Source organism: Prionailurus bengalensis, chromosome D4 (genome assembly GCF_016509475.1).
Source record: "Prionailurus bengalensis isolate Pbe53 chromosome D4, Fcat_Pben_1.1_paternal_pri, whole genome shotgun sequence".
Taxonomy (NCBI): Eukaryota; Metazoa; Chordata; class Mammalia; order Carnivora; family Felidae; genus Prionailurus; species Prionailurus bengalensis.
Genome location: NC_057359.1, coordinates 30276754 through 30289843, shown reverse-complemented (window position 1 = coordinate 30289843; position 13090 = coordinate 30276754). Strand labels below are relative to the sequence as shown.

The following is a 13090-nucleotide window of genomic DNA, read 5'->3' as shown; positions in this document are numbered from 1 at the left end:
AATGGCTTGTGAGTGAACCCTGGGCTTTCAGCTGACAGTCACCCCCACAGCTGGGCACCTTGCCCAGTACACAACATTCACAACTGCACATTACAGTCCTTCTGACTGCTCTGGAAGGTCCAGTAGAACTGTAGCAGTGAATCAGTATGATCCATGGTTTCATGGCATGGGGAGCCCCATTAGGGACAGGAGGGCCCAGTCTCATTTTTATAGCATGGCCTGGCAGAGAAGGGTTGCTTTCCCAAAGAAAAATAAGTTGCTATCAATATAAGGAGGGAGATGGAGGCTGAGCAAACCAATGTAAAATGGACAAAAGTTATGTTCACCATTGGTGGTTCTTCTGTAAAAAGTTTTGTAGTTGTGCTCAGTTTTTATTGGTACATACATTCTTTGTAAGCCGAGCAATCAATAGTTGTTTTAAAACCCCAGCTGATGTAATTGTAAGTTTTATAATGTCCAACTGTTGTCTGCAGCCTTACCACTAAAATCTTTCATGTTATTTTACACGTTGATCTTGCAGTCTTGGTCCATTTGGTCACAGGGTTTCCCAAATATACCTGACAACCTTCTGGCTCCTTTAGCAGACAAATGCTTTGATTTGCTAAAACATTTTTTTATATATTGGTAGACACTAACTTCCTTAAATAGCAAAGAAAGCAAATTGCAGATTAGCTTTCTGAGAACACCATGCCTCAGTTGGTCACACTGGTTGGAAGCATGACTAGCATCACTTAGTTATCCCAAAGGAGCCACCTGGAAATAGTATCATTCTCTGTCAAGGGAAGGGATGTGGGAATGAGTCTGAAGGCAAAGGGAAGGTGGGGTAAGAGAGTAAATATCAGGAGCTTTGAGACAGAGACGCAGAAAGTCTAATGTTATCTCTCTGTTGGGATCATTCATCGAATAAGGCTAGTGATTTCAGTAGGGAGGCTTTGAAGAAATGCTGGTGCTGTCCAACACGCTCCCATAGTGCCCTTTAGGGGGAGGGGAGAGAGAGCCAAGGGGAAGATGAGGGCATCATCTAGTCTTCATGCTTCTCCTGTCTCCCTCAAAACCCAGTCTTTCAGGAAGTAGTCTACTGCCACTCCACCCCCACTGCTGCCCCAGAGCAGTGAAAACATTATCTGGAGGCCCTCAGGGTTGGGATTAAAGTCCTTACCTATGATATAGGGATGATGGCAGGCATAGAGCCTATACTGAGAAGCTCCTGTAGGGCCCCAGACAACACGGAAAAATAGGCAAAATTTGTCTTCTGGTCTTCAGTCTCCTTTATTTCTCTGCCCCTCCCCTTCTGTTTGGATCCTCTCTTCTCAAGCCTCTTCTAGAGACATGCTTGATTCCACTCAGTTGTACTTTTGAGAACATTTCAGTCTGTGGGTTTGCCCCTCCCTCCCTCCCTTTCCTTCCTTCCTTCCTTCCTTCCTTCCTTCCTCTTTCTTTCTTTCTTTCTTTCTTTCTTTCTTTCTTTCTTTCTTTCTTCTTTCTTTCTTCTTTCCTGAGAGAGAGAGAGAGAGAGAGAGAAGCAGAGGGAGAGGGAGAGAATCTTAAGTAGGCTCCATGACCAGTGGAAAGCTGGACACAGGGCTTGCTCTCACAATGACGAGATTATGACCTGAACTGAAATAAAGAGTTAGATACCTACTCAACTGAGCCACCCAGGTGCCTCTGCCTCTTCCTTAACTCTTAAAATGAGTGCCTTATAATTATGACGTCAAAAGCTCTTTTATTGGGGCATTTAAGCTGCAGAACTGGTAGGAAAAACCCCTTCCAGGGCCAGGCAAGTTGGGACAGGGAACAGATTCCTTCACACTGCTGTAATTCCAATGGACAGATAGACATGATCTGTATATGGAGCTATTTCACAGTCCGCCTGTGAGCTGCTTACTTGGCTGCTGTGGGATTGAAGAGATGTACTTCTCTATCTCATTTCTTTTATGTGAGAGGTTCACAGACACTTGTTAGATTTCCTGACGTCCTTCCTACTTCTAACTCATGGGTGAAGTTTGTGATGGCCCACCTACTTATGCCTGTCTCCCAGAATGAAAAGTATCTGGGGAACTTCAGTGTTGATCCCATGGCTGGAAGCCAATTTCCATAATTTTTCACTGCCCTCATTTTTCAGGAAGACTAGCTTTATGGGAAAGAAATCAGAAGCCTCTAACAGTTTGCCGTTAGTCTAGGTTGCCTCTTGTGGGTTTTATTCATACTCTAGTGTTGCCAGAATCATCTCCAACGAGTGTCAGCAGATTTTCAAGGCCACCTGAGAGATAAAGCTCTTTTTTCCTACTTCCTCTGGCACCTGCTTCCCTAAGCCCCCACCCACTGGCTACTAACTTCCTTTGTTAGAGGGCTTAATTCTACCCTTCCTCTTACAGATGACACAGCTAATTCTGAAACGCATGGAATCAAGGTAAAGTCTTTTTTTGAAAAAGCGCAGAACAACATGGCCTCCCTGGCCTGACAGTTAACTGGCCTGGGGACTAGGGATGGGGTAGGGAGGGTGGGGGGATAGGGTTCATCTGGCTGCAGCTTTAACCAACAGAAAAACTGTGATGAAAGGACATGGTGATTGCAGCAGGAAATGTAGCATTCTGCGCCAGGCCAGCTTTGCAAACAGATAAGCCTATTTGAAGGTCAAATGTGGCATCTACTGGAGGGAGGAAGAGAACAGTGGTTTCACCACACATTGTATTAAAAAGATTAACTCGGGGTGCCTGGGTGGCTCAGTCAGTTAAGCTTCCAACTTTAGCTCAGGTCATGATCTCATGGTTTGTGAGTTCAAGCCCCACGATGGGCTCTGTGCTGACAGCCTGGTTTGGATTCTGTGTTCTCCCTTTCTCTCTGCCCCTCCCCTGCTCACATTCTGTCTCTCAAAAATAAATAAATGTTGAAAAAACATTTTAAAAAGATTAACTCATGTTGAACATAAGAGAAACTTCAGAGGTTGGCCTGAGATCAAAGCTATCTTTTGTTATTTCTCAAATTTTGTGGTAAAAATCACCACCTGTCGGTGTCTCTACTTAGTCCATAGTTTTATTACCCTATTACAACACCCCTTTGGGAACTGGCTTTTCTCAGGTGGTATTCATTAGACACAAATGGTTGATAGTTTTATCTTCCCTGAAGAAGGGGCTTAGCCTTGTATTCTAATTTGCAGTTTCTTGTTTTTTTCTGAATTGAATCCATCTAACTGGGAAGGATTAAAGTTACTGAATTTCAAAAGGATTAAGTAAGGACCCTGGAGACTTGTGCATGGGTTCCTGTGTGAACAGATGATGGACTGTCAAATTCCACCCAAGAAAGGATTCTGCATTTGACATCTGTCCTATCCTGGGTCATCTCTATGAATCAGAAGGGGCCTTGAACTTATGTGGTCACATTTGAGAAAGAAGGACCCCTTTCTCCTGAGTCTTGTCTGAGTGGAGTTGGTTCTCTGCATTTTGATGGGGGATGTTTGTCATAGCAGAGCCACTGTTTTGAGTCACAAGCCCTTGATGTCACGACTGTTGGGTAACATCACTGTATGGTGTTGGGGTCTACACCATAGGAAAGGGCCACTTACGGTTCTGGGGAGAACACTTAGTGCACACAGCAGCCTAGAGAGGGTGGACTTTTCCAGTGGTCACAGGAGCCCCTTTGTTTTCTTTCTTCTCAAGCTGTGTGTGACCAGGCAGCAAAACATTCAGAACTTTACTTCTTTGATTTTTAGGCGGAAAGGTCTCATCTTGAACATTTCTTCCGGGGTGGCCCTCTTTCCCTGGCCACTCTACTCCACGTATTCGGCTTCCAAGGTGAGCAGCAGCATGCAGTCCAAGTTTCCTTCTCCTTCTGCTCTTGTTTCTCCTAGCTGGCATTTTCCTTTGGACTTTGGATCACCTGGCAAGCTGATGGACAGATTTGCCTGGAGAGCAAATGTGCAGGGGGCTTCTGTTTACAGGGCTCATCAGTAGACATCTGGGAACCATGTCAGCAGATGCCCATGGGTTGATGAAGCCCTGAGGCAGCACAGCTGGACAAGCGCAGTCCCCATGGGACTCCAGGCCCCACTCAGCCTCTTGCTTGATAGCCCTGCTCCTTTGCTTCCAGCAAGTAGCACTGTGTCTTTCTTTTGTCCTGGAGGCCTAGCCAGGTGGCCCATGCCCTAGTCATAAAACCAAACCCTCAGAGGAGGGGTGTTCCCTGGCACTGAGACAAGGGAGAGCCTTCTCTGGGTAAGGTCATCTATATGCAGTGGCCCTAGGCATGTATTAATCCCAAAATATATGTTCCTGTTCATTGAGGGAGTTCTTCCCAGGCCAAGAAGTCTTAACTCCCATTAGACAAACTGCTGCATTTTAAGGTAAAGCAGGTCAGCTCCCTGCAGTCCCTTTAAGGTCTAAGTTGGCTCTGAGGACAAAGCAAGCTCTCCCCTTAAGTGTTTTCTCCTTTTTGCTCCAGGCTTTTGTGTGTACGTTTTCCAAAGCCCTGCAAGCAGAATATAAAAGGAAAGGAATCATTATCCAGGTGAGGTCAACAGCTCTGAGTCTGTGGGACTGGGGCTAGGAAGTGTGGATTCCCATGGAGCTGGGGTACTGCTTCCTGCAGGGCAGGTGGCACATGCATGGCCAGGTGGGAGGGTCTGGATGACACCACGTGAGTTCCTGTGACCCTCGCAGTGGCAGCTGCCACCGTAGTTGCCCTAGGTGCTGGAGGAGGAAATGGGGCAGAGTGAGTGAGCACTGCATCATGATATTGTCTTGGTCTTGTCTGACTAGCCTTTACTCTCTGACTCAGGTGCAGGAGATAGGTTTAGGCAGGAGGAATTGTGGAGAAGAAGCAAAAGAAAACCGGGCAAGAGATCTGTATTGAAAAGAGGCAGTGGTTGGGGGGTAGTGGCGGTTGGGCGGTGAGTAGCATTTGTGAAGGGGGTAGTATTTGTTGGGGGGTAGTGGCCGTCGAGGGGTGTAGTAGCGGTCAGAGAGTGGGTAGTGGCAGTGGGGGGGGGGTAGTGGTGGGGGGTAGCCGTGGTCGGAGGGTGGCTAGTGGCAGTGGGGGGGTGGGTAGCAACGGTTGGGATGAGCAGTGGCGGTAAGGGAGTAGCAGCGGTGGCGGGTACTCTGGGAGCTGTTCATCTGTGATGGGCCACAAAGATCCCCACCCTGGTTCTTGAGCAGTTAGAGTAGAAGTGCTTGGCTTCCTCTTTCACCTACAACAGCAGAACCATCGTGGAGATGACCTTGTGCCAACCTTAAACAGAGGAGGGTTGTCACAGCCATCAGCAGAGTGTGCAGTATGATTCTTGAGGTGTCAGTGACATATATGTGCTTGGCTCAGCAAAATAGAGTTAACTGCTTTCTGGAACTTGGAATAAACAATTTACAGAGGTTTTTTGTTATTGTTTGGGAAGAAGCTTTAAGACATACTATTAGAAATGAAAAGGTACACTCACAGTTAAATCTGTAAAATCATTGCTGTACATACTGATTTTCAATTAAAATACTCAGGTGAGAACATCTCAGATGGCTGTTCCTATAAATTAATCACTTATAGGATAAAGGCATATCAATATGCCATATTCAATAGGCAGATATGAGTTAATGGTAGGAACTTTGCAAATAGCACTGTCTTTCATGGTGAAAGATTATAACAACCCTGTCACTAGACCACAGTTCTGTTCTCTGCCCTGATGGTCTCAATTGTCACCTATGAGATACTTCCCCCTCCTAGCCATTCTCTAACTCCCAGCTGAAGATAGATTCTTTTTGCAACAGTGCTGCCCCATATAGGCTAAGTTTCCTGCAGTAAAAAATAACTCGTAAAATCTCATTGGCCTCAAACTGCAAAGATTTATTTCTCATTCACTATAAGCTGGCAGAGAGGATTAACTCATTGTAGCCATGCAGGGACCCAGGCAGATGGAGCAGCTGCCATCTTGGATATTGTCAGTTGACATGCCAGAGAAGAAGTGGGAGGAGTTCTTGAAGATCTTGCTTTGATAATTAAGGGCTCTGGGTCAAAAAATATAAGAAGCATGCGTTCTCAAACCCAGTTATTTCTCTATCTGGAAACTGGGTTTAAGAATGTACGCTTCTTATATTTCTCTAAGAGTAACACTTTGAGATCTTTAGAAGAAAACTGTTATACAAATTAATGACTGTTAATTTCCATGAGAACCAATTCAATTGGATTGATCGACTTATAATTAGATTCAGTTATGAAACAACACAATTTCAAGTGTGATATTGATTAAGTTTTGGGGTGGGGGGGGGGTTTGGAGCCGATGGCCAAGAAAAAATTCTTGAAGACATCTTTGGTGCAAAAAGGTGATTTTATTAAAGCATGGGGACAGGACCCATGGGCAGGAAGAGCTGCACTGAGGTTGTGAAGAGTGGCTGGTTATATACTATGGAGTTGAGGGAGGTAAAGTCAAAAAGGAGGCCTCCAGAGGGGCTTTGATATGCTAAAGAGGATTCAAAGATACTGGAGTCCTGGCTATTGTCAAATTAAGGTTGTTTTCCTGTAGTAAGGCATTAGCATAGGACAGTTGGGAGTTTCTGGAGAAATGTTAAACTCTGTATTTGTCTCAAGTATTTGTCAATTGGCTGCAGATTATAAGGAAATTTAATTTTACCTGCCATTTCCTTCTTGCCTTTGTTCCCCACATCACTATGGAGGCATGATGTTGGGGCTCCAGGAAACTGAGTCTATAGGTTTCTGGAGATTAGGCTATTGATAAGATTGCCTTTTTCTTGTACTTTACTAAGATATTTATAAACTGATGGAGACCCATGCCCTGTACAACTGTGATCTCTACAGTTAACCATTTATTTTCTTTCCTTTCCTTTGTTCTTGGGCAGCCTGGCATCCCTGAGGAATATCACACATATCCCACAGGGTGTGTGTGTGTGTGTGTGTGTGCGCACGCATGCATACACTAGCTTGTATTTTGCCCTCAATATGCCTTATGCTCCCTCATCAATGTGAAGAAAATGTGATGTGAGAAAAAATAAAACCAAGAAAACAAGCATGGATCTTTTTTTTCTTTCTAAAGATGCCGAGGTCTCTGGGAATAAAGTAAGAAACCCCATTATGAAATCTCATGCTAGGACACAGTGTGGTGAGATCACAGGTGGAAACATGCTGTTGAATTTGCAAGGCACAATGTGTGATTGTTTATTTTTCTTACCACAATAGGAAAGATCATCAGGTATGTGCCACTCCTGGCTCCTAACTGAAGTGTGAAAGTGTGAATCCAGACAGCTTTGCATTGCTCCAGCTTTGGCTGTATGTGTTAGAAGTAAACTTCTCAGATAATGTTGCCAGATAAAATATAGGACATCCAGTTTAGTGTGAATTTCAGATAATAGTAATTTCTTTTTTGGTATAGGTGTAGGTCATGTAATACTTGGGACATATTATACTTTAATCTTTTTCCTTGTTTGTCTGGATTTCAAATTTTACTGAGTGTCCTACATTTTTATTGTCGAAATCTGGCCACCGTGTCTAAGAGATAACTCATGTCCTCAGTCACCCCATGTACATTTGAACCACCTGACATGGTTGTGGCTAAGGCCTCAGCTTGAGTTAGTGATAAAGTTAAACCAGAAACCAGCCTTTCTGATTCACAGCTCTGTGCCAGTTTATGCCTTGTCAGTGCTCCATTATCAGTTAAGATCCTGAGACTTTTTACAGGAAGAACAGAATTGGAAAATGAAGAGGTGGTTAAAATAAGTGTTAATTGCTCAGGTGTGGGCAGATTGCTCCTGTGTTATGGCCTTTATTTCCCATTGTAGGTGCTGACTCCCTATGCTGTTTCGACCCCAATGACAAAGTATCTAAACACCAACATGGTAACCAAGACTGCTGATGAGTTTGTTAAAGAATCACTGAATTATGTCATGATTGGAGACGAAACCTGTGGCTGCCTCATCCACGAAATCTTGGTAACTGATAAATTCTTTCTCAAAGCAAGAGAGGCAGGTGTGCAGGCAACCCCAGCAGAGCTCTTCCTTGCTATTGGAACAGTCAACCGTTTCCTCTAGTGCTGCCAGAGGGTATGCTACTAAGTAGTAATATAGCCAGTCAAAGAGCATATGTGGCAAAGAAGAGAAGCTGGAGGCCTGGGTGCTCAGACCATAGATAATCCCAAAATTGGCAAATATCACCCTTGGCTGCCTCAAAAAGTAGAGCAGAGCTCTTCCTTGCTATTGGAACAGTCAACCGTTTCCTCTAGTGCTGCCAGAGGATATGCTACTAAGTAGTAATATAGCCAGTTAAAGAGCATATGTGGCAAAGAGGAGAAGCTGGAGGCCTGGGTGCTCAGACCATAGATAATCCCAAAATTGGCAAATATCACCCTTCTTTCCTCAAAAAGTAAGGTGGCTTCCTGAGTGCTTGGGAAGGGCAGACCAAGACACAGGGAGCTTCCCTGGGTGGGGGTGAAAGGGGTTGCTAATGTCTTCTCTGGCCCCCTGTGTTAGGAAATGTTTAGCTAACTGGCTTTCCAGGAAAAAAAACCCCAAAACCTTTGATTTATAGTGTTTGCTGATTTCCATGGTTTAAGAACTCCCCCATGGCTGAGTTTATAGCTACCATTGTGTTGTCATGGCACTTGAATTTAGGAGTGTGCATGATTGGCTCTTTTGGGCAAGTACAAGCTGGCTCTTGCACAGCATGGACTCCACCAAATGTGAGAATAAAATTCAGTGGCATACGGTATGAGGAGTTCCTACTGTCCCTAGGCTGCTTTTAGAAGCAACCACAAACATGAAACACAGGTAGATTTGACTGTTTCATGCTGATACTGAAAACAAACACACACAGTGTCAGGGCAGTTCTGTTGCCGGTATCACCAACACATTTTAGACAGATCTTTACTTTCCCTTCATATTTCAACTGTCTCATGTTGAAATGAGACATATTTCTCATATTTTCTCCTCTGCCTCATGTGCTTTTCTACCATGGGAATTCGGTTTCTCCCCACTGTCTCTTTCTCTCTCAGGTGCTAGAAGGATTCATGGGTGAATACACTAAATCTTCCCAAAGCATTCAATTACCTCTTGGGACTTACAGAGACTCTACAAGAGATACTGAATTGACTTAGAGAACTACTTGCTACTTTTACTGTAGAACCCCAACAGTGTGCAGAATCACCAATTTAACATACACTTTTACAAAGTGGACATGCAGAAAGACCGTTAGATATTTATTTTGCCTATTGCTGATCTGGTCTTTCTCCAGATTACCGCTTGCTGTGTGGTGGATAAACAAATGTACAATGAGTTTAAATTTAGTTTGATCTGGTAATCTAAACTACATATTTAGAAAATGTGCTTTTGTCTATTATTTAAAGTTTTCAGTCTTTCTGGGAGCATCCCTTTCTCCTGACTCTCTCACTGAGATGATATTGGGAAGTAAAATCTCCACTATTTCCTGCTGGTCCTTAAGTGTGTGTGGCTGATGTCCCACATCTACCTGGTGCTTGATGACCCTTTCTGTCCATTTGGCTTGGCCAGTGAACTGCCAGCTGGTAACTGCAGACTTCTGAATCTCTGCTACTTCCCTCATCCAGCCATAGCCCTGCAGTCCTTCTGCAGCTTTGGTTCATAAACATGCTCTGGCTCTCACTTCCACATCACCATCAACATGGACTTGACTCATGCTGGATAAACGAATGTCAGCACCTCCCTCACCATGCTGAGATAATGTTCCATATCTCCCCCTTTGCCTTCAGTGCCACCCTTACTTATTTAACATAGTTTCATATTCTTTATCTGAATCCCCTGGTTCCCCAGCCCTCTACCAAGCCTAAGCCCAGAGGACACACATATCAAAGGACACACATCTTCTGGGATGTTGATGTCTTTAATGGAATCCATCAGCATTTAGAAAATGTTTTCTTGAGCCAATAGCCTGTCTTGCAGGGATGTTGTTTTGCTATATAATGCAATTCTAGATGTCAAAAGTTGAAAAAAATGTTTGGCTTTTCTTTTTTGATTTCTTTTTTTGGTAATGTTTGCTTGTTTGTTTGTTTTGAGATAGAGAGAGAGAGAGAGAGAGAGAGAGAGAGGTAGAGAGAGAATCTCAAGCAGGCTCTGCACTCTCAGCATAGAGCTCAATGAAGGGCTTGATCTCACAAACTGAGATCATGACCTGAGCTGACATCAAGAGTTGGATGTTTACCTGACTAAGCCACACAGGAGCTCCTCTCTTTTGATTTCTTATGTAACAGATCAGATCTCTTCTGGCAAACAAATGCCAAGTACAGACTAGGCAAAAGAGTCCTTGTGCCTGTCAAAGCAAAAGAGAAAGCAAAGGAGAACACACAAATCATTAAAGCCAATTTAGTGTTTGCCGGGACTTAGAAAGATTGTTGAATCTAAAGTTATGAGTAATCAAGTAGAATCGACTGGTAAACAAAAAACCATTCCATTACAAAAAGGCAAGGCAAAGACAACATTCTCTTTACTCCCAAGGAGTTTTAGGGCAGGAACTGACATTAGAATGGAATCTCTAAGGTAGAGTCTGTGTGGTACTTGAGGTTACCTCACTTAATCCTCCTAATCATTTAGTAAGGTAGGTCATTTGGATCTTGTTTTACAGTTGAAGAAACTGAAGTTCAGAGCTAGATCAGATGCCAAAGGCCACTTGACTGGTAATGGTGAAGCTAGGGTTTAAGTCCACTTTAGCTCAATGTCATGCTTTTCCTGGTTTCATCTATACCATCCTTCTAGGTTGGTATGGGGTAGACAGCAATGGAGATGGAAGAAGGGACATTTTAGAACATTTTCTAGGGACCTGGAGTCATTTATTTTCTTTATGGATGACTTCACTAAGCCAAAATGTTTAGTTTAAGGCAGAGCTAATGAAAGGGCTTGATTTTGCTGTAAAATTAAAAAGCTCTAAAGGGGAGAAAAATGAAGTCCTTGAGGAAGAAGTTGCATTCACTCATTGACTTGGTTGGTGGAAGAAGAGTTCTACTTTGGTTCCCAAAAGCTGTCTTTGGTCCCCTACTTAGAAATATCTCAATTAATACAATGGTCTGAGAATCTGAGCTGTCTGAAGAATATGAACACTCCCTGAAAAGCTCACATCTTCCTCTGGTTGAAAGCCTGTTGTTTAGCGGGGAGCAGGAATGTTGGATGCCCAAGATTACAATGTAGACAAAATGATTTCTTCTGGGGGTCTGGACCAGTTTTATAGGACATGGGTATGATTTGAGGGCAAGAAGCCTTCCAATGCTTGTGCTTATGCCTGACATGCAGCCAACTAAGCATTCATGCCTTGGCTTGAAGCACCCTCCTCCTTTTCCAAGAAAATGCTCTGTGTTAGTAATTTATACCTTGCTGTGTCAGACTTTTGTTCGTGAATTCATCTATGCATTTGTGTATTTGCTTAGCACCTATTATGCCTCAGGCAAGGTAATAAGAGCATTTCTGACTGTTTTCTGGAATCTCATTTTAGTAGAACCTTGGTAAAAAGAACCTGAAGACACTGGGGAGATTGGGCACCAGGAAGAGGAAGTGCTTACTAAGAGAAGGAGAAAGGGGTGTGGGGTGAGTTCTGAACAGAGTTCTCTTAATTTAGAATTTCTTCTGGGCTGATTGTACAAGTGACTTTTGGTTTCTGAGAAAATCTTGCTTGCTGAGAAAGTGCTACAAAATTTTTAAATTTTAGCAAATGCTTAAAAGATTTTGAAACTTAAGTTCAGTAGTCAGAAAGATATTTTTAGGGGTGCCTGGGTGGCCCAATTGGTTAAGTGTCTGACTCTTGATTTTGGCTCAGATCTTGATCTCATGATTTGTGAGTTTGAGTGCTGTGTTGGGCTCCATGCTGATTGCTTGGATCCTGCTTGGGATCCTCTCTCTCCCTCTCTCTACCCCTTCCCTGCTCATGCTTTCTGTCTGTCTCTCAAAATAAATAAACTTAAAAAAAAAGAAAAATATTTTTAAAGATAATGACTATAAATTGAGATGTTTAGTTGTAACTTGTTTGCTCTTCTTTTTTCCCCCCAAACACTTGTGTTTTTGTCTATTTAAGCGGAGCTTCCTGAACCTGATCCCATCCTGGGTTTTGTACAGCAGCACATTCCAGAAGAAATACATGGACTATCTCAAGCACAATACCAACACCATATAGTCCAAGTGGGCTGATGCTCCATCCAGCATTGTTTTCCAAGTTTCATGTTGGCTGTAGAAAACTTATGAGCAGACCAGCACCTGCCACTCCTCTGAAGCTGGAGATGCTGTGTCACAAATACAGTACTGAAAATACAACTTTTTTTTTCCATTTTACTTGAGTCTGGAGATCTTTGGGAAAGCTGTAGTGTAAAAATGTGTTGTGCAATGGGGTTTTGTGGCTTTCTGTGTGAGAAGATGGGAGTGTCTATAGGAGAAACTAGAGGAATTTCTACATGGGATTATAACATAAATGTGGTGAGAAGAAAGCCTTTGATACTTGGCATATTCAGAACAATTATACCTATAAGCTACTTTATAGCTATGTTAAAGAAAGTCTGAAGGGGACACCTTGGTGGCTCAGGCAGTTAAACGTCCCACTCTTGATTTCTGCTCAGGTCATGATCTCTTAGTTTTATGAGTTTGAACCCCAAGTCAGCTTCTGTGCACTGACCATGTGGAGTCTGCTTGGATTCTCTCCCTCTCTCTCTGTCCCTCCTCTGCTCATATTCTCTCTGTCTCTCTCAAATTAAATAAACTTAGGGAAAAAAAAGAATGTCTGAAGTTACTAAACTTTACCAAGACTGCTCTAGTCCTAGAGCACTCAACCTAAGCTCTTTAGAGACCCAGAAAACTCTAGGGGAAGGTTGTGCAGGCAACAGCTGCATCAGGCCATTTTCTGGGACCCTCCCATTTCAACTAATGCATAACCAGCTTTATCTATTTTATTTATATTTGGGGTTCTATGTCAGGCTGTGCTCACAAAAATAAAACAGAAAAGCATATATTGATAAAAATAGTTTAAAAACCATTACTCTAATGCAGGAGTTGATACCTGCAGAAATGAAATTTTTGTAAGTCTCCAGCTTTAAGGGTGCTGGGCTGAGGGCTTTACTTGTCAACACATGGGGATGGTGTTTTGGGGAACTATTAGC

At 43.2% G+C, this 13090-nt stretch overlaps 1 protein-coding gene across 1 annotated transcript in view; it reads left to right on the top strand.

The window, feature by feature from the left end:
* The window catches only part of HSD17B3 (hydroxysteroid 17-beta dehydrogenase 3), a 47478-nt gene extending 35206 nt beyond the window's left edge, over nt 1-12272 (top strand). The window contains exons 7-11 of the mRNA XM_043567371.1: nt 2376-2410; nt 3710-3791; nt 4438-4503; nt 7773-7922; nt 12019-12272. Coding sequence (XP_043423306.1) covers nt 2376-2410; nt 3710-3791; nt 4438-4503; nt 7773-7922; nt 12019-12117 — 432 coding nt within the window. The 3' untranslated portion in view covers nt 12118-12272. The remainder of the gene's footprint in view (nt 1-2375; nt 2411-3709; nt 3792-4437; nt 4504-7772; nt 7923-12018) is intronic.
* Nucleotides 12273-13090: the final 818 nt, after the last annotated feature.